Source organism: Spermophilus citellus, assembly GCF_964194105.1.
Source record: "Spermophilus citellus genome assembly, chromosome: 2".
In the NCBI taxonomy this organism is placed as follows: domain Eukaryota; kingdom Metazoa; phylum Chordata; class Mammalia; order Rodentia; family Sciuridae; genus Spermophilus; species Spermophilus citellus.
The window spans coordinates 251,621,415-251,643,445 of record NC_138183.1 but is presented as its reverse complement, the minus strand read 5'-3'; the positions used below and the strand labels follow the sequence as shown (position 1 = coordinate 251,643,445).

At 41.3% G+C, this 22,031-nt stretch overlaps 1 protein-coding gene across 7 annotated transcripts in view; it reads right to left on the bottom strand.

Moving 5' to 3' along the window:
* The window catches only part of LOC308642474 (RNA-binding protein 14), a 48,304-nt gene that overhangs the window by 9,789 nt on the left and 16,484 nt on the right, over positions 1 to 22,031 (bottom strand). For 3 of the 7 annotated variants that reach the window (XM_081281431.1, XM_081281432.1, XM_081281433.1), the window contains exons 2-4: positions 21,292 to 21,714; positions 16,918 to 17,611; positions 14,690 to 15,120 (exon numbers count right to left, since the gene is read on the bottom strand). In XM_081281431.1, coding sequence (XP_081137557.1) covers positions 16,926 to 17,611; positions 21,292 to 21,714 — 1,109 coding nt within the window. In that variant the 3' untranslated portion in view covers positions 14,690 to 15,120; positions 16,918 to 16,925. Of the gene's footprint in view, positions 1 to 14,689; positions 15,121 to 16,552; positions 16,704 to 16,917; positions 17,612 to 21,291; positions 21,715 to 22,031 lie in introns of those variants that run through there. The other 4 variants (XR_014020569.1, XM_081281435.1, XM_081281434.1 and 1 more) reach the window with 4 other exon arrangements.

Sequence of the window (22,031 nt, the reverse complement as noted above, 5' to 3'; positions counted from 1 at the left end):
ACTTGAGTCAGGAAAAGGCCCAGCCAGAATATCTACAGGAACCTATCAGGTGACTCAATTTGACTTCATAGTTTGCTGGGCTGGTATAATGAACATATATTTGAGAGGCTGAGGCAGGAAAATCAGAAGTTCAAGGCCAGCCTTAGCAATTTAGCAAAGCCTAAGAAATGTCATGAGATCCTGTCTCAAAAAAATAAAAAGGGATTGGGATGTAGCTTGGTAACAGAGTACCCTTGGGTTCAATTCCCAGTACCACACCAAGAAAAAGGGTGGGAGGTAGGCCAGTTGCAGTGGTACACACCGGTAAACCCAGCTACTTAGGAGGCTGAGGGTGGGGGATTACAAGTTTGCAACCTGGGAAACTTAGCAAGATCTCATTTTAAAATAAAAGGACAAGGGATGTGGCTTAGTGTTAGAGCACTTTTGTCTTGCATGCAAGAGGAGGCCCTGGGTTCAATCCCCTGCAGTAACAAAATTTTTAAAGTGTCATAATACTTAGAGCAGAAAAGCAAATAGTCGTCTACGGCCATACCAAAAAAAAAAAGAAAAAGAGAAAAAAAACAAATAGTGTTTTAATACACGGTGATAATATTGTATAGTAAAGCGTGTCTATATTTGAGACTTTTTTCTTTTCTTTTTGTTGTTGTTTTTCTGGACTTGGGATTGAACCTAGGGGTGCTTTACCACTGAGCTACATCCCCAGCCCTTTTTACTTTAATTTTGCTAAATTGCTGAGGCTGGCCAAGAACTTGGAATTTTGCCTTAGCCTCCCAAATAGCCAGGATTTCAGGTATATGCCACCATGGACAGCCTGGTTTTTTGTTTTCTTAAAAAAAAAAAAAAAATCATTGTTCTGTCTCCATAAAATGAATTTTAATGATGGATTCAACCATGCTTAAGCTTTATTGTGACATATTACTTCTGGCTACATGTGAAATTTTACCTACAATTGTAGCATTCCCACATCCTCCCTACCTTGGGGATCAAACCAGGGCCCAGAGCATGCTAAGGACACACTTCACCCCTGAGCTACACCCTTCAGCCCTCCCATTTTATGCTTAAAATAGTCCTGACAGGGTTCAGTGAAACAGAAGTTTTCCCTGATTTGGGAGACAAGGGCCTAAGGATGTGGTGATATAAAGATCTATGCCCACATTTCCAACTAGTGTATTTCACACAGGGCCCAGGTTAGCTTTGATGGGGACACAAGACTGACAGGACTGTCCATGTAACAAAAGAAAAGAAGGCAAAGATATGCTGGGATTTCCTCATGATTGATGTGCATGATACCAGGCATAGCCAACCACCACAATCTGATGTTAGGGTAGGTTTTGACCAACATGTTTGCCAGATGTGGTGGGTGCATATCTGTAATCCAGTAACTCAGGGCTAAGGCAACAGGATCACAGGTTTCAGGCCAGCCTCAGCAACTTGGATCCTATTTGAACATTCTTTTTTTTAAAGGGCTGGGGATGTATCTCTGTGGTAAAGCACTCCTGGGTTCAGTCTCCAGTACTGAAAGGAAAAGAGAAGGAAGGTGGGGGAGGGAGGGAAGGAAGGAAGAGAGAGAGAAAGAAAGAATAGCCCTGTATCCCTCAAAGGATTAAGGTTTCAGCCAGTTAAAGAACTCCTGAGGGGCTGGGGTTGTAGCTCAGTGGTAGAGCACTGGCCTCACAAGCATGAGGTTTAATCCTCAACACCACATAAAAATAAAGATATTTTTAAAAATTTACTGAGGTAGGGACAAATGTATTATGTCTAAACCACAGTTCTTACATGAGAAATTGCATGTTGTAGAAATCCTTTTATTCACCAAGACCAAGTTTCTTGTAGACTACACTTCAGAGTTCCATGACTTCTCACACTAAAAGCTCCTAAATTCCTTTATCATCTGTATGAACTCCTACTGTATGCCAGAATCTGGGGATATAGTGATAAATGGAACTGAATATTCCTAATAGGAGAAGCAAACCTTAATTACTTTTTTGGTAAGTATTATGGAGTGAAAACTATTACAGTGATATAGCAAGCCTAAGCAACTTAGCAGGACCCTAAGTTTTTCAAAAAGGTTGAGATGTAGCTAAGTGGAGAGCTTGCCAAGCATTCACAAGGCCCTGGGTTCCAGATCCCCAGTACACCAAAAAAACAAATCACAAGGACTGACGTGGAGTGTGGTTACAACAAAGTGGAGAAGGCAGCACATGTGAAGGCTCCTAAGTAAGATGCCATTAGGATCCAGAAAGGCAGTTCTGTGGCAGGGAAAAACTGTATACAAGAAATCTGAAGAGGTAAGTTTATGGCAAGTCTTTAAGCTCTGTTAAGAAATTTCATTTTTAAGCTTAGAATAACTGGAAGCTTCAGGTTTTAAGCTTAGGAATAACAGGCTGATTCTTAAAAGATTATGCTGGGGGGGACTGGGATTGTGGCTCAGCGGTAGAGCACTCACATAGTACAACCCCCTGGGTTCGATTCTCAGCACTACACAAAATAAATAAAATAAAGCTATTGTGTCCAACTACAACTAAAAATATATATATATATTTAAAAAAAAAAATCATGCCAGACAATGACACACACCTGTAACCTCAACTGAAGCTGAGGAAAGAGGATTGCAAATCTGAAGCTAGCCTGGGCAACTTAAAGAGAACTTAATGAGGGCTGGGGATGTGGCTCAAACAATAGCATGCTTGCCCGGGTTCGATCCTCAGCACCACATACAAAGATGTTGTGTCTGCCGAAAACTAAAAAATAAATATTAAAATTCTCTATTTAAAAAAAAAATCTTTGTGTTTAAAAATAAATAAAAAGAACTTAATGAGAAAATATAAAAAGGGCTAGGAGTGCAGATCAATGTGGAAATCCCTGTGTTCAATCTCCAGTACTGCCCCCCACCAAAAAAATCACTGATTGGAAAGGAACAAAAGTGAACAGCATTTGTCTAATGTGTGAGAGGTCTTCTCCCTGAATCAGGAAGTCGGCAGAATTGATTCTTGTTTTTCTGGTACTAGGAATTGAACTCTGGGGTGCTCTGCCACTAAGCTACATTCCATCCATTTGCTAACTTGCTATCTTCCTGCCTCAGCCCACCACATCGCTGGGATCACAGGTGTGTGCCACCATACCTGATTTAAAGTTTTATTTTAAAGGAAGAAAAGATACCTTTGTAGACAGGAAATGGACCATTCATGAGGATGTGAGATTCTGGGTACAACCCTGAGGTTGATCAAGTCATAAATAAGAAGACAGACTGTTTCTCCAACCTTAATATTTGCTTAGTACCTGGTATAGGTCAGGGTTTGCTGGAAGGATTTGCAAAGAGCACCGTTGAGTGCTAAGGGGCAGAGGAGATGAGATGGGATCCCTTAGAGATCTTCAGAGACTACTGAGATTGAGTATAGTGGTTAGAAACAGGTCTGAGGTCAGAGTTCTGGGATTACAATCTTATCACTACCACTTAAATGAGACCTGACACAGATAATTGTAACAAACAGGATAAAATGGTAATTGTGATGAGAAATCTAAAACAGCTGTTAGAGTTGTGCCTTAAGATTGACTTTTCCCTATAATACCACCAAGTCAGGAGGCTGAGGCAGGAGGATCACGAGTTCAAAGACAGCCTAAGCAATTGTGGGAGGCCCCAAGCAACTCAGTGAGACCTTCTCTCTAAATAAAATATTAAAAATGTGGCTTACAAAAGATGTGGCATAGTAGTTAAGCACCCCTAGGTTCAATCCCTAGTCCTAGTAACGTGCCCCCCACCTCCAAAAAAAAGACTTCTTTGAAAATGTGTGTCTTGGAATATAACTTATCTGTCCTACACAGACAGTGAATGTTTCTAAAGGATGGATGAAGGCTAAGGGGATGTCCCTGGCCCAGGATAGGGTTTATTTTCCCTTGGACTTCAAGTGCTTCTTAGAATATGACCACTGTGCCTGGCCCTTGCTTAGGTGAATGCCCAGAACCCTGCCCTAAGTGGCTGACTACTTAGGAAGAAATTCATGTAGGCTTGGGTTACTGTTCTCCAAAACTGGGCCAGGGACATCCCCTTGGCTTTCATGATCCCTCACAAACATTCACTGCGTATGTAGGACAGATTAGCTCTATTCCAAGACATTTTCAAAAAAGTCCCAGGGTTTTTTTTTTTTTTTTTTTTTTGGAGGGCAGTGCGGGGGGGGGGGGGGCATATTACCAGGGATTGAACCTAGGGGTGTTTAACCACTATTAACCTGCAGTCCTAAGAGGACCTACCTGTCCACATAGAGGGGAGGTTTCCCAGCTCTTCATATGCTAAGGCCAACAAGGCTACCAGTGTGGTGGCCCTGGATGGTCATTGGAACTGGCATCAGGACAGTGGCCGAGAGAATAGGGAAAGTTGAGTGGCTAGCAAAAGGACTTCCTACATGTGCTATGAGCACAACTGTCTTCCCCAATGTTGAGGCATGGCCAGTATACTTCAATGGCTGTGAATCACACCTGATTGTGTGGACATGATGAGTTCTGTGAAGTTCAGTTTAGCTGAACTTCCAACCCAGTTTAGCTGAGCGTGCATCCAACACTCTACATGTAACTACCTTAAACTGCACAGCACTGAAAAGGGTAGAGAAATGGATTACTACTTCTGCCAGGCAGCAAAGGCAAGCCAGCATTCTCTGTGTACCTACCCCTTCTCTCAAGACCTTGGGGACAAAGGCAAGAAGCAAGAATCTAAAAGTTCAGAGCCTAGGTGCACTAGCCATGGAGTGGGTGCTGCTAATGGCCCTGGACCTACTCACTGCTGGACTAATGGTTCAAAACTCAGGTTCTGCAGGATACCAGAACTCAAATCCAAGCCCTTACTGTGACCTTGGGTATGCAACTTAACCTCAGCCAGTTTCCTCAGATGTCAAATGCAAATTACACACCTCCCTCTCAGAGTTGTTTGGGCCAGTAAACGCAAAGCACTCTGTAAATGTTGGCTATTGCTATAATAATTTGTGCTAGGCCATGAAGAGCTTGATAAGTGCAAACTAAAGACAGGGTCCCAACCCTACTGGAGCTCACCAATTAAGTAGACCCTCACATACACAAATCCCAGCAATCTGGGAGGCCAGGGCAAGAGGATCAAAAGTACAAGGTCAGCCTCAGCAATTCAGCTAAGTAGAAAGGGCTGGGTGGGGCACCAGCATTCTAGTTAGCACTGCCCTTTGGGATCACATCTAAACTACAGGCCCTCCTCAGGCATGACACTTCTACCATCTATCTCTGCCTTTTTTTTTTTTTTTTGAGAATGAATTTTAATATTTTATTTTTGTTTTCGGCGGACACAACATCTTTGTTTGTATGTGGTGCTGAGGATCGAACCCGGGCCACAAGCATGCCAGGCCAGCGCACTACTGCTTGAGCCACATCCCCAGCCCTGCCTTTGATTGCTCAACTTTTTGAACTCAGGGGACCTCTACCACTGAGCTACATCCCCAGTCCTTTTTAAATTTTGAAATAAGGTCTGTTGTTGAGGCTGGCCTTGAACTTTCAGTCCTCCTCTCAGCCTCACAAATCGCTGGGATTATAGGCCTGCTCTACCATGACAGCTAGGTGGCTGAACTGCAGGATTCCAGCCCATGAACTCAGGTTCTATGCTAGCCTAGCCATGAGCTGGCACCCAGTTTCTCACATGACTCATGGCTACTGAAGCTGTGAATGGAGCAGTATATTCTCAACAAAAGCACATCATTTCAAATAATAGCTTACATATATTTGTTCTTAAATACCCATTACAGGTGTCTCATGTTGTTTCTTGGCACTGGGCTATGTATTAGTAAGGTAGATAATTTCCTCATCCACCTCTACAATTTCAAGAATATTCAATAAATGAGTAAAGAAATCAGGATAAATACCACAATATATACAAACTAGAAAGATGGGGGGGGGCCTTCAAATTTGCAACAGGTGGTCTGGGAAGGCACTCTGATGCTTGGTCCTAAAAGTAAGACCTAAAGGACAAGTGGGCCACTGAGCTGAAGATGTAGCTCAGTGGTAGAGCACTTACTTAGCAGGCACCAGGCTCTGGGTTTGATCCCTATTAGTGGGGATGGGGGTAAGTAAACCCTAAAATGGTCAAAAGGTAGGTCCTTCCAGGTAGAAAGGAGAACTTGAGACAGGAAAAAGTTTGGTAACGAGACTTTGAAAGGTGGGCCAGTGTGACTTAGAAACTAAGGTGGGTAAAAAGGGTTATTTTGTCTCGAGACAATGGTATGTGGGGTAGAGGCCAAGCCTATAATGCCCAAAGAAAACCTTTTACTTTAAATAGGAAGTTGCTGAAAGGTTTTAAGGAAGAGAGTAATCATCTGGTTTTTATTTGACAAGATCATTCTGGCTCCTGAATAGACACAAAATTGCAGACAGACCACTGGAGGAAAGAAGGAAGAGAGACCAGGAGAAGGCCACTGTAGTAGTCCTAAGTGGGAAAGAAGAGTTCTATGGCTGTGGCAAAGACAAGGAGACATTTGATATAAAATGTGCTGAAGAAATTATTAAGGGAAATAAAAGAATCAAAGATGAGGGCTGGGATATAGCTTAGTAGTACAGCACTTGCCTACTACATGCAAGGCCTTGGGTTCAATCCCCAGTACTATGAATCTGACTACGAGATAGGTAGTCATTAACATTTTGAGATGGTGAGGACTGAGAAGTTTTGGTGTGCGGAGACTTGAGTTCCACTTCAATCATAACTAATTTTGAAGTGTATGAAAATAAACATCAAGTAGATCTTTGAATTATTGAATCCTGAGCACACAGGAGACTTGGGACTGGAGATATCTTTTAAGAGTCTTCATCTACATCAGCATTATGGTACAGAAATATAACGTGAGCCACAAATATAAGTCAAATAGTTAATTGAAAACTTTTTTAAAAATATTTTTTAGCTACACATAGACACGATACCTTTATTTTTTTTATGTGGTGCTGAGGATCGAACCCAGTGCCTCACATGTGCAAGGCAAGCACTCTACCACTGAGCCACAACCCCAGCCACTGAAAACTTTTTTATAAATATTTTTTTTTAGTTGTAGTTGGACACAATACCTTTATTTATTTTTATGTGGTGCTAAGGATTGAACAAAGCACCTTGCAAGTGCTAGGCAAGCACTCTACCACTGAGCCACAACACTAGCCCCAATTGAAAACTTTTAATAACCACATTTGAAAAAAAAAACAGGTGAAACTATATTAATGTAAATGTATTTTAACCTAATATATGCAAAATATTATTTTAACAGGTAATGAGCATTAAAAATGAATGGGGGGTGCTAAGTTTGTGGCTCAGTGTTGGAGTGCTTGCCTAGCATGTGTAAGGCACTGGGTTTGATCCTCAGCACCACATAAAGACACTGTGTCCATCTACAACTAAAAAAATGAATGAGGGGCTGGGTGAGGAGGTGGCACAGGCCTATAATTCCAGTGGTTTAAGAGGCTGAGGCAGAAGAAACAGGAGTTCAAGGTACTAAGCAACTCAGTGAGACCCCATTTCTAAATAAAATACAAAATAGAGCTGGGGACATGGCTCAGTGGTTAACTATCCCTTAGTTCAATCCCTGGTACAAAAAAAAAAAGAAAAGAAAAGAAAATGGTTGTAACTCAGAGGTAAAGTGCTTGCCTAGCATGTGTGAGGCACTGGCTTCGATCCTCAGCACCACATAAAAAATAATTTATTGGGTATTTTATCCATTTATAATTGTTTTAAAAAATTAATTTGGGGTCAGGTACAATGACACACACCTGTAATCCCAGCAAGCTGGGAGGCGAGGCATGAAGATCTCAAGTTCAAGACCAACCTCAGCCACTTAGTGTGAAGCTCTACACAACTTAATAAGGGCTGGGGATGTGGCTCAGTGGTTAAGTGTCCCTGGGTTCAATACACAGTACTAGGAAAAAAAGGGAGGGGGAGGGAGGGGGGACAGCTCAGTGGTAAAGTTTGACTGGCACACGAGACAATTACCAGCATCACCAAAAGGGGGGAAAAGGCATTTTATATTATACTAGCTTTTTGAAATTCTGTGGATATTTTGCATTCAACACGTGGCTATAGCTATCATACCTGGACAGCACAATTCTAGATGGTATACAATGCCCAGGTAATTGATGAAATCACAGGATTTTAATCTCAGCATTATTGATATTTGGGTGTGTGGACACTGTTCTATATATTGTAGGGCATTTATTAGTATCCCAGACTTCTACCTCCAGATACTGGTAGCAACCCCAAGTTGTGACAACCAAATATGACTTCAGACATTGCCCATGTCCCAGTAGGAGTAGAGATAGACAAGTAACTTCTGCCTTAGGATGATGTGAGCCCCTCCACTTAGTACTTCCCAGACTCTAGAATGACAAATTCTGTTATAGCACCACGAAACAGATCCCATTGGAGGGAGGGGAAGGTCATAGCTTTGAACACCCAGAAATTAATGACATCTATTAACACACAACTTGTAATTTGATCTACCACCATTACAGACCAGTTGGGTATGGGTTCAACAACTCTTTCCCCACACCCAGCAGGAAACTTGGGGATTAAGTCCTGCATTTGGCCCAACATATTTTAAATTTTTTTTAATAGTTCTACATGAACAGAATGACTTTATTTTTATGTGGTACTAAAATCTGGATCGAACATAGTACCTCACATGTGCTAGGCAAGCACTCTGCCACTGAGCTATAGTCCAAGCCAGGTCAACATATTTCTGAGCAAGAGTTTAAGGTGTCCTGAAGAGACCATCTATAGTCTTGCAGCCTAATTCAAAGAAAAGGTCATGGGACCTGAGTGAAGAATAATTTCTAGTAGGGTAGACAAAAATTAAGAATAAGCCAAATATGACAATGTGCCCAAATGGTACTGGGGTGGGTGTACTGCAAAATCAAGTATAACAGGAGTTTTTACCAAACACAAATAAGGAAGTTCTCAACATCACAAGTAAGCTGTGTCTTGGATTGTCAATGGGGCTACTTTGCCAAAGAAAAAAAAAATTTCACAAGTTAAAAGATTAAGCCAGATGCACTGTTGCACACCTATAATCCCAGTGACTGGAGGCGGAGGCAGGAAGATTGCAAGTTTGAGGACAGCCTCAGCAATTTAATAAGACCCTGTCTTAAAATTAAACAACAAAGATGGGGTTTCCATCCAGGTACTGAGGGAAAAAAAGCCACTAATTTAAAGATGCATCATTATTTTATGTGCTACTAAAATATAAACTATGGATAAGATGAATGCATAACTCAAATTTCAGATAAATTTTTAAAATTTGTCTAATAATTGACTTATCCATTTCATTCCCAAATTAATCCTTAAAAAAAAAAAAGAAAAAAAAGGAGGAGAAGGAGGAGACAGGGTCTTGCTATGTTACCCAAGTTGGCCTCAAATGATCCACCTGCCTCTAATCCTTGAGAATGGTTGGGTTTATGGGCACACACTACTAAGCCCAACTTTTTTCCTTTTCAGTTGAGCCATGTATCCAAAATCTGGCTTCACATCTCTGAGCCTTCTGCACTTCATACATGTGCCATGCTGAAATTCTGCAGGAAACTTTGTTTTCCATACATCATAGTTCCCAGGCTGCTTGTCTGGCTTTCTAGGAAAAACTTCTATTGTTCACTACAATTGTCTCTTTCTTCAAACAATTTAAGTCTATAAATAAATCAGGATATCCTAGTTCAACTCAATAGGTAACTAACTATTCTCAAACTCAGTGCCTCACACGTTAGGAAAGCTCTCTACCACTGAACTATAGCTCCAGCCAGAAAGGTCCCATCTTGTTGCATACCTAAGGAAAGACAAGCACTTGGATACAAAGGTACTAAAGGAGCAGGCACAGCCCTTAGTGGAAACACCAGCACCTAAGGGATAGAGAACTCAAGCTTTCTGTTGGCCTTTGGCAACTGAGGCAATCCTAGAATAAAATGTTCAGGTCAGTTTTGAAGGTTCACTTACAAAATCTTAAGTCTTCTGCCCCAACTTCCCTAGAAGCCACTATTTTTCTTTGGCCTGTTTCTGAATAAGATGCTCCTAATTCTCCATTTGTTTTTTTTCGCCCTCCTTCAGTGGTTGAAGGTGAACACAACACTTTTATTTTTATGTGGTGCTGAGGATCGAACCCAGTGCCTCACACAAGGCAAGCACTGTACCCCCGAGCTACAATCCCAGCCCCTCCATTTGCTGCTTTTTAAAGTTACTGATTTCTATTATGTAAAATGAGAACTGCTATTACACACATTACCTGCCCATCTGTAGTTCATCAATTAAATACAATTATTTTTAGTAAGTACTGCCATCATTATGACCAAGAAAATGTCAAAGTTGAGCCCTGCTATGGTCTGAATGTTTCCCCCAAAATTCCTATGGTGAAATCCTAATTCCCAAGGTGAGGGCTGGGGATGTGGCTCAAGCGGTGGCGCGCTCGCCTGGCATGCATGCGTCCCGGGTTCGATCCTCAGCACCACATACAAAAACAAAGATGTTGTGTCTGCCGAGAACTAAAAAAATAAACACTGAAAATTCTCTCTCTCTAAAGTAACTCTATACTTCCCTAATCACTCCATAATTAAAAAAAAAAAAAAAAATTCCCAAGGTGACAGTATTGGGATGTGATCAAGACATGAGGGCAGAGCCTTCACAAATAAGATTCTACCTGCCCTTACAAAAAAACCCCAAGATTTCTCACTGCTTCTGCACTGTGAAAGCAACACAGAAACCAGACATCAAAATTTGCTAATGCCTTGATTTTTAAATTTCCAGATTCCACAACTGTGAGAATATTCTGTGATGTATAAGTTACTCATTTTGTTTCTTACAGCAGCTCCAACTAAGACTAACTCCATATTATAGTACCAAGTTTCTGTATCCTCATCCTCTTTTTTTTTTTTTTTTTTTTGGCCTGGGGATCTAAGTCAGGGGTGCTTTACCAAACTACATCCCAGCCCTTTTTACATATTTTGATATGGTCTGACTAAACTGCTGAGTTTGATGTTGAATTTGAGATCCTTTTTCAACCTGCACAATTGCTGGGATTACAGGTGTATACCCCAGTGTCTGGTTCATTTACTTTCATTGTTTTGACCAATAAATTCAGCTGTGAATTCTTCAAATGAACTCAAAATTTCATTATCTTCAAATACATCAACGTTTTGGTCTTTGGGACATGGCCTTCTGGAACTCCTGCTTCAACCTGGACTACTGTTCTCCAAACATAATACAGAAAGAATCCTGGGACTTCCCATCACAATCATTCTAGGAAATCCCTGCAGGACATCATGTTTTAAGAACTCAGAGCACTAAGTATATTGATCCCAGCAAATTGAAGTGGCAATACACACCTGCAGTGGAAACACCAGCACCTAGTGGACAGAGAACTCATATTTGGGCCACTACTACACCTCACTACTCCATCCTCGTAAGGGTCTACTTTACTTCAACCCCGATGTGGAGAATGCCTAGAAGACCTTTTAAGTCAAAATGAAAGTCCCAACACAAGGGCTGGGGGTGTAACTCAGTGGTACAGTACATGTTGAGTCTGTGGGAAGGCCCTAGCACCAATCCCAAGCACCCTCAACACCCCCCCCCCAACAAAACAAAAACAAATGCAAGCTTTAACAACACATCAAACTCCCAGATCTCCCTCACAGGTCTTTTGACCTTCACAGAACCAGGCTGGGTCATGCCATCATTCCAAATTGTGTGACTACTCACATCTCCACCTGAATTCCAAGAATTTGCACACCCAAGGCTCAGACAGGATAGATACTATGCCTTTACCTGCATATTCTCTGCATAATCAACACAGTAAGCAGTCAGTACTTAGTGAAACACAAAGCTAGCTCACAGATGACCACACATGTAACAGAATGAATCATAAAATCTAAAGAAAAATTCAGTGTATCAAAGTATTATTCTTGGGGTGAAGCTGTAGTTCAGTAACAGAGCATATGCAATGCCCTGAGTTGGATCCTCAGTATAACAAAAACAAGGCTTTACTCTTGAAAAACCAACTCCTGAGGTTAAGTGATGGCAGTATAACCTTGTCCATTTAAGCAGAATAGCCTCAACCCAGAAATATCCTGGATTAGCAACTTAAAATTTTCAAATCACTTTTAACAATGAAAATCAGTGTTGGGGCTAGGACTGTAGCTCAGTTGCAGAGCGCTTGCCTAGCATTAGTGAGGCACTGGGTTCAATCCTCACACTACATATAAATAAAGGCATTCTGTCCATCTACAACTACAAAAAAAAAAAAAAAAAAAATTAAAAAAGAAAATCAGTGTTGGGGCCGAGTTTGTAGCTCAGTGGTATAGAGCTTGCCTAACAGGTGCAAGGCCCTGGGTTTGATCCTCAGCATCACATAAAAATAAAGGTATTGTCTCCAACTACACTAAAAAATAAGTATTTAAAAAAAGGATACCAACACCCATAAATTTCTCAAAAATTTGTTATTTACATTTAAACTTTAAAAAAGTTTTTAAAAATCAGTGTTTTCTTTTCAAATCATCTCTGAAAAAAAATTTTAGAATTCACTATTATGGGGCACAATGGATTGAATCCAGGGGTACTTTACCACTTAGCTACAACACAATCCTTTTAATTCTCAAGATAGGATCTCACCAAGTTTCTGAGGCCGGCCTCAAACTGAACTTACCATCCACATGCCTCAGACTCCGAAGTGGCTAGGATTAGTCATGCGTCACCACACCCAGTCCCCCACTATTCTTTAATATGGTATTTTCGTTCAGCAAGTTTTTAAAAGAGCTCTAATATGTAATGTAGCATATTAAGCCAGTTCAGACTGAGCCATGAAAAAAACTTGTCTGCTACATGGAAACCAGGCTCTCAAAGCAAAAATCTTCATTTAATAGAACCAAGGAATTAAAATTTTTAACCAGATCAGCTTGTATCATAAGGCAAAAATATAAACTGCATGGTGTGCACCTGTAGCCCGTCACACTTGAGTCTAGGAATTTGAAGTCAGTCTGGGCCACAGAATTCCATCAAGAAAACAAATTATGCCCAAGTCTACTCTGACATGTCATTTAAAAACCTTCAATGACTATCCCCATCTAAACAGACTTTTCTACTTGACATGTAAATACTAACTTTCAAAGTATCATTCAGTAAAGTATGTGTTCAATGAATACCATTAGTTCCCATCTTTTGAAACTTTCCAACCCCACCCATCAGAGCAAGGGGTATAATGATTAAGAGTATAAGTACACATCAGCAATGGGTCTCTCTTCAGAGAAAAAGGGACCAAAGTAGGTATGACTTCTCCAAGAGAACTGGCAGTGGTAAAGAGAATAAACCAGCCAGGGAAGGAAAATTAACAGAAAAATGTTTGCTGGGGTTTAAATGAACACACACAAAACACCTAGCACAGAACCCATGTATAGAAAATAATTCATTCCATGTTTTATCAATAGAGCTGTTCCAATCTCAGCCATCTATGAATTAGAATGAATCAAGAGGGTAGAAGTTAACAGAAAATCGGGCTGGGGATGTGGCGGCCCGGGTTCGATCCTCAGCACCACGTACAAAGATGTTGTGCCCGCCGAAAACTAAAAAAAAAATTCTCTCTTAAAAAAAAAAAAAAAAAAAAAAAAAAAAAAGAAGTTAACAGAAAATTCTTGAGAAATCACCCAAGTAAATAAAACCAGCTGCTACATCTCATTACAACCCTTTCCTGAAAGTCTTATGCTTGGCATTATCATCAAGTGTTCAGGGTTTGCTTAGCAAATATTGAGACATGCCCCGAGTAGGCACAAATCTGTATGTTGAAACTGGGGCAAAGTATAGACAATAAAAACATGTAGAAGAAACTCTTTTGACAGAAACAAGAGGCCATAACTGAACAGAGTGGTGCATTTCTATAATCCCAGCGACTCAGGAGGTTGAGGCAAGGGGATAATGAGTTCAAAACCAGCCTCAGCAACCCAGTGAGAACCAAAGTCAGCAAGACCCTGTCTCTAAATAAAATATAAAAAAGGGCAAACATGTGGCTCAGTGGTTAAGCATCTCCTGGGTTCAATCCCTGGTGCCCCCCCCCAAAGGCAATGGCTCTTCCTTGCATTCAGCCCCCATCCTCATTGTTCAGTATCTGCCAGGTTTAGCACAAGCTATGAGATTCGAGCAGCATCATCATTCAAACATGCTTCAGATTTTAGCAGAGCTATACAAATTGATGATAAAAGGAATCACAAAGCATTACTAGCTTCTGGAAGTAGTGAAATGTTCTCTGGTGGGAGCCATCGCTCCATTTCCCATATGACATGAAAGGTAAAAGCTAACCCCTTCTTCCCCCAAACCACTTCCTTTTCTTAGACCTGAATGGGTGGTTAGAATGGCAGTCATAGGGTAGGTAATGACTATTTCTCTAACAGGGAAAAACCTACACCTCTTAAACTAATAGTAAATAGTTGGAATTTTTTTGTTTTTAACAAGGATAGACCAATGGAAGAAAGTCTTCATTGGAATAAGGTGACCTGCCTGGGTTCTTCAGTATAACCTTTTTTTCTCTTTGGCACTTGTTAAGTCCTACCTACAATAAAGTAATGATGATGTTCACCTGAAGCTCAATATATTAACAACTTCACACCCACCCTCTCTTTAAAAGTACAAATTAAGAACCACAAAACAAGCCAAAGCAAGAACTCTCTCAAAGCACACAAACCCTAAGTTGAAAAACCATTTATTTCACCGGAAAGAAAAAAAAGTGATTCAATTCTATAAGGTCTATCCTCTGGGTCAAAAGAAACCCAGGAGCAGTGACCCTCTCATCAAGGTCATTCCCAAATCCAACACCCACAGTGTTGGCAGGAGGTGGGGAGGAAACAGCATAGCCCCCACCACAGTTTCTGCATACAATGAGGCCTGCTGGGAGAACAGAATGTGAACAGGAAAGCTACAGGAAGTACTGAACAACAGGAAAATGGGCAGGAGAGAGAAAAACAAAGGAGAAGGTCTGAACTTAGAAGGTAAATTAAGGTCCACGGTTCCTGAGGACTGAACGCACAGAGCCGAGAACGTCCCGGAGATGGGGTACCACGAAGGGTGTATTCTCATGCACAACCGCAGCTCGGAATTTCAGCCCACATACATCCCACCTGAAAGAGAGCACAATAAGGGGCTTTACAGCAAAGCTCAAAGGGATTTCCCAATTAAAACTTCAAAAGAACATCTTTACAAAATCTGGTAATTTGATACTCTTTAAATTTACTTGGACTAGTTCCCCAGTATCATTATCTCCAAAAGAGAGCTTGAAGGACAGAGATTTGGGACTGCTAAACAATCCCAGATTAAGGTTTTTCTCTAAACAGTCAATCTTCTTTCATAAGAGGCAAAGACACTTCATTGCTCTTAATGTTAAAATTAGCATCCCCCAGAAAAGGTAATTCCACATCACAAACTGTCATCAACACAGGATAAAGGGAAAGGTATTCTTCTAGAGTAAAAAAGTCACCAGCATGTTTCAGTCAGGGAGTTACTGCCAAGGTCCAAGTTAAAAACCATTCAAAGTCTAGACAAAGGTAGTTATTATCAACTGAACAAGTTCTAAGACCTGAGGGCATCCAACTTCACCTAGGGAAGAAACTAACCTTTGAAAAGAAAAGTAGTAGGAGGGTATGTGTAAGCTATATCAAGTCACTCAAGTTTCTATTCTAGCCGAATCAGTTATTTTCTAGCCAGTGAACCCCAATTGGTTCTTTCCTAGCCAGTGAACCTGGGCAAATTGCATACCTTCTGCCCTAATTGAAAGATGACAAAATATCACCTACACTGTTCCTACAGTATTAAAGATATCAATGGTAATGTAGGGAACACTCTAGGGGCTACTCAAAACTAAGGGGCATTGGGAATTACCCTTAAGTGCAACAGTAATCTCAAAAACTGGAGCCCAAAGGGGGCAAACTTGTAAAGAGAATATATTCAAATAGAGCCAAATGAATCATGAGGTTCAAAACATTTTCATGGAGAAAGCCAGAGGACTCAAAGTAAAGCTGGTAGCTCAAGAATATTAAATGTCCACAACAACCTGTGGGAAGATGAAGGGAGTGATCTGCTTATGGCAAAGCTCCCAACCCTGGTTTTAACATTATCTGAGAGTAAAATTAACAGGTGTGTAGTATATTAACCATATACCACCTTGAGGAAATTAAGGACATTAAACTTAGCACTATGGGAACAGTTTAAAAACAAAAAATACTAGAATGAACTTAACATTTATTTCAGGAATAAATCTTGAGCTGAGCAGCTAAGATGGATTTTGGAGTCTGGGCACTTTTAAGAGATGTTTTCTACTTCTTTCTGCTCTTTCAAGTAACTTCTATAAAACAAACAAACAAAAAAATGGTTGAACTGTTCCAGAATTCAGAAATACACTTCAAGATTTAAGATGATGCCATCTTCACAGTTAACTGGGACCTGAGCAGTGATGATCAATTAACTATAGTTATGGCCTTTATAGAGGTCATATCAGACCTTTCAAATAGCAGGAAGCACACAGGAAACTTGGAAGACCTCAATAATGTCACACACCTAGGAAACTCAACAAAGCCTTGGAGAAACAGCGTATCCAGTCTGAACATCTGGGTCCCAGGATCAGTTCAATTATGGCACATAGGTGTGACCCAAGAATCACCAGCACACCATTCTTTGTTCTTCCAGGCACAATCTGAAATGACTCCCACTGGTGGGAGCCATGGGAAAAAAAATAGCCAGGAGGGCCAAGGACATTTACTTACTTCAAAGTTAAAGCATTTAGGACTTCTCTAAACTGTGAACCACGCTTATTAACTTCACCCTAACCCTGCAAAAGCAAGCAAGCAGGCAGCCTAATTGGAGCCCTTATACGCTGCAGGAGAGATGGCAAACCAGAACAGGGGACACCCCACCGCTCTCACCTCAAGCTTTAAAAGGCTGAATACCGCGCCCGATCCGCATACTGCTCCCGCTCATACCGGGCCATGTCGTACAGAGAATTCCGCGCGGCTGCTGAAGCTTGGGACAACTCACTCTCATGCCCGTAACCGTAGCCCTCTCCAACAGTGGGGACGGGGGCTGTAGCGCGACGCAGGGGGCTCCGATCCCGCCCGTAATATGAAGTGGAAGCTGCAGTAACAGCAGCGGCAGCTGCTGCTGCTGCAGCCGCAGTGGCAGCAGCAGCTCCTGAGGTCGGCAACAGGTGTCTATCGTAGGGATCGAGAGAGGTGGAGGTGAGGTGACTGGCCATGGCTGTGTTCTGGACTTGTGGCAGCTGGGACAGGGTCTGCTCTGCATAATTATATGCAGAGGCAGCTGCAGCCGCCACTGCCTCATAGGACCGGGCAGCTCGGCAGCGCTTGTAGTAGGCATCGAGCGCTCCGTACGCGTTGTTGTAATACAACGAATCCCCATAGCTCATGGTGTAAGGCGTACGCACTGCTCCATATTGCTCATTATATTGCTCGGTCAAGTCTGCCACGCGGCCCGAACGATCTATTGGACACTCTTTGGACCAGTGCCCCTCTTTCCCGCACCGATAGCAGCCGCTCTGGTCTCCCATCCCGGGCGCAGTCCTAAGCCGGCTGGTGGACAACTGCACGTGCATTCGTTTGCCTTGAAGAAACAGACGCAAGAAGGGTTGCTATCACTCTTAGTCATAGCCCAAGCCCCTACACCCCAGCCATTGATCATAGCAATGACTTTACCTAGACAACTCTTAATGCATCACTGCCAAAAAAAAATTTTTTTAAGAGGGTCCAACATATAAATTCAGTATAATGATCTGATTTCCAGCAAAGATCAACTAGATGAAGAAATGTTACAGCAATGCCACGATTTACTGCTTACGAAACTACTCTCGCTCAAAAACAAACATCTCATCCATTACCAAATAACACGGGCAAAAATGTATTTCAGTCAGTGGCCAGATATAAAAGATACTTAAAATATGTACATCACAGGTTTCTGACATCTCCAACCTTCACTATCAAGGCGAATTCGATTTGAGCAGGAAGATGCAAAAGCCAGTTCCATATCCCTACCACCACCACCCAAAATTAGAATTAAAAACTCTAAGTATGCCACCATTTAAGATTGACCAGGCCAGGCACGGTGGTGCTGGCCTGTAACTCAGGAGGCAGTGACTTGAGAGGCTGACACACAAGGATCGCGAGTTCAAAGCCAGCCTCGGCAATTTAGCAAGGCTCTAAGCAACTCAGTGACATCCTGTCTCTAAATAAAATACAAAATAGGGCTGGGGATGTAGCTCAATGGTCGAGTGCCCCCTGGGTTCAATCCCTGGTACCACCAAAAAAAAAAAAAAAAAAAAAAAAAGATTGACCAGGATTTGATCTAGGACTTACAATGGTAATTTGGGAAAATTGGGAACTTGGGGGACACAATACAAATTCAAGGAAAGTCTTCCTTCTTAACTGGGTGCTTTAAATTGCTGGTTTTAATCATCATTTTAATAAGAATTCTTTACAATATGACAGCTAATTTTAGTGACCCTCTACTTGGGTGAAAGGAAAACAGGCCAAGTTGTTCACAAAAACTTCAATTTCTAGAAAGAATTACAAACTATGGAAGAAAAAGGGGATAAGAAAAGTGGAAAATGGAGAATGTTAGTCAGGAGACCAAACTACTCAGTTCAGCAAGATTAAAGTGCTTTCTCTCCTTCAAGACTGAGAGTCTAATATACACCTAATACTATTTTTCTTTGAAAATCACAATTTGAATTCTGAAAATAAAAGAAACTAACAAAAGCAGAAAGTTTTTTGGAAAAGTTAAAACTTCTAAATCCTCTTCAGATATGCAATTCCCACCTAACAAGATCTACCGATTTACTGATAAGCAAAAATTCAGAAGGGATCCAAGTCCAGTGAAAAGTCTCCAATGCAAACTAGCTACAAGCACCCAAACATACAGATGTTAATGAGGTGAATGGTTAGAACCAAGGAGGAGTCAATAGATGGGTCTTCTAATGAGGAAAAATGGTAAATACATAATTTTACCTGCAAAATTAAAGTCAGATTACAGGAGACTTCTAGGTGGAGGAGGAACCCAAATAAAAGAAAAGTCTGTTTTAACATTACATCTGGTTAAGTCCACGGTCAATAAAAGAATTAAGGCAATTAAGTTCTTAAATACCTTGAAGTGCTAGCCTGTGTCTGGCATTTGCCCAGGCGGCCACTTTGGCAGGTAACAAAGGGAAAGTTGAGTGCAATCAAGAAACCAACTATGTAGTTCAAAACATAAAAGTTATTAATAAATGCACTGATGATCTGTGGATTTGTCAATTCTAATGCCAGAAAAAGACCTAAATCTTAAAAAATATCTAGAATCAACTTGAGTGGGCAAACAATAGAGGATATACGCAACACTGAGAAACTGAAATGGAAAAAGGCCAGTCTAGTATTTATCACTACTCAACACACTCACATAACTTACTATAAAGAGTAATGCCAGGCAAAATGACTGCTTGAGCCCAGGAGTTCCAGGCCAGTATGAAAACACAGCAAGACACCCGGCACCTACAGCCCACCCCCACCAAAAAAAAAAAAAAAAGGAAAGAAAAAAAGAAGGACTGGGAATGTAGTTCAGTGGTAGAATGCTTGCCTAGTGTGTATAAAGTCCTGGGCTTGATCCCCAGCACCACCAAAACCAAAAAGAAATGAATGGGTTACACTAAAGAATATACAGAAAAAATAATCATAGATTACATCAGAACTAACCTAGAGATCAAATGATCAGATAAAAAAAAAAATCACTTGTCCTGAATAGATCACATGTCCTCCCCTTACCCATGGAACTGCTACTAAGAGACACTGCTTCTATGGCTAGGTTAAAATGTGGAAGTGTCCAAAAATCACACATAACATCACAACCCTTCACAAAAGCAGTCTTTGTTCCCAATTAAGCTGTTGACAAAATAACTCGTAACTAGCCAATTAAAAAAGGAAAGCAACCTAGACCCAGGAGACCTGTGAAACTTTTCTTTAATAATGCATAGTAATGCCCATGACACAGGGAACCCATTATGAGAGAATGATTAGACCTCCAGCTCTAAGGCCCAATTTAAGTAAACTGAACACCAAAGATGGCAGTACTTGCTTCACAATAAGGCAAGTACTCAGGAAAAGAATTAGCCCTTACAGTGTTCATGTTGATATGGTTAAAAAAAAACAGGCTTGAAATAGTCATGAGTTATGGGAATGTACTACCAATATGGAATTTAATTACAACCAAAGGGAGGCAGCTTTTGACACTGGAGACCCAGATGGGAGAAGAGTTGAGAGTTCAGCTGACAACTCACCATAGTTACTTACTATCTCCTAAATGCTACTCTTGCCAAAGGAATTAACAGCATAAACCAAGAGAAGAATAACAATACCTCTGAAATACACTGATAATTCACATTACCACCCATGCGGCCTTCTAGGCACAAAAACAACTCATCTAATCAAGGCTCCAATGTAACACTCATCTAAGTACTCTATGCACCAAAGATGTTAAGTCAGATCATCACCCCCTCAAACCAATTTTAAGACATGCCCTTACTGCCCCCAAATTCCATGCCTCCTTCCCAAGATTCCCAAAATCAGTCTTAATCCTAGAGTGTTTTTCAGGATTACTACAAACACAATGCAAATGGACTAGACCAATAACCTTTTAAAGACTAGACGGTGGGCTGGGGTTGTGGCTGAGCAGTAGAACACTTGCCTAACTCATGTGAGGCCCTGGGTTCGATCCTCAGTACCACATACAAATAAATAAAGGTATTGTGTCCAACTAAAAACAAAAACAAAAACAAAAAAAACCCCCGACTAATTATGGTTACTGTAAAGGTAAAAGCTGGGGTAAGGTGGGGAGTTTAATAGGAATTCTGCCCTCAACTGTTGCTTTAACTAGTTCTTCTTATGTCAAATAAGGCATCATGGTGATACTGTGGTGCTGAGGCAACACAGTGAAATTCTCTACAATGTGCCCTGCTACTAAAAGAAGAAAACGACACAATAACTAGAAGTCTTCAAAAGAAAAGGATTTCTATATTGAGAGGCACAAAAGCCTTAGGGGTTCCAAATGAAAACCAAGTTTTTCCCAGGAGACTTTCTTTGCCTAAGATAAAGCCCTTAAAACTCATGCATTTTCCATTTCATTTTAAGTGCCTCACCCATCATCACCAACCAAGCAACAGCTGTTATCTCTACCCCCAAACTCTCCTTTTATTTACCCAACATTTTTCTGCACAGAGCCTTGTGTTCAGCTCTCTACCCAAAGACAGTGGGGTTCACCTTGAAACTCTGTGTTATCAAGGCCCCTGATGGCCTCCACAGCATCCTCTGCCCGCTCCATGTGTACAAAGGCATAATCTTTCACGATGTCACATTCAATGACTGGGCCATATTCCTCAAACTTGGCCCGAAGCTCCTTGTTGGTGCAGGTGGGGCTGATGTTGCCCACATGCAACTTTGTTGAGGTTTTACTCTTATTCTTGCTGGCTTCCACATTAATATTCACCCCATGAAGCTTGTAGTGATGCAGGTTGCGTATGGCATCCTCAGCTGCAGTTTTGTCCTCTATGTGCACAAAGCCATAGTTCTTAATGATGTCACATTCCAGCACCTTCCCATACTGCTCGAAGAGTGAGCGGATCTCTTGCTCTGTGGCCTCCCGGGGCAGGTTTCCAATGAACAGCTTCACCATCTCGATACAGCCTGAGAAAGAAGAAACAAAATTTCTAACAAAAGACCTTAGGTTAATTGGGGGGGGGGGGGGGGCTCACCACTGCCATCTTCCTTCACTAGCATATGTTTCCAATTTTGTTTCACACTCACATCTCCACACTGTAATCAAAAGGAAATGGGAGTGAAGTAAACAGGCCCGCTAAGGAACCCGCCTGAGAACCTCTAGGAATGAGAACACGTCTAACAGGTCCTTAGTAGCTAAAGAGTTTAAGAGTTAGATACCTTCAAAGAATGTGAATAAAAGTGAAAATAAATGGACATCTGGGGATACTGAGCTTTTCTGCCCA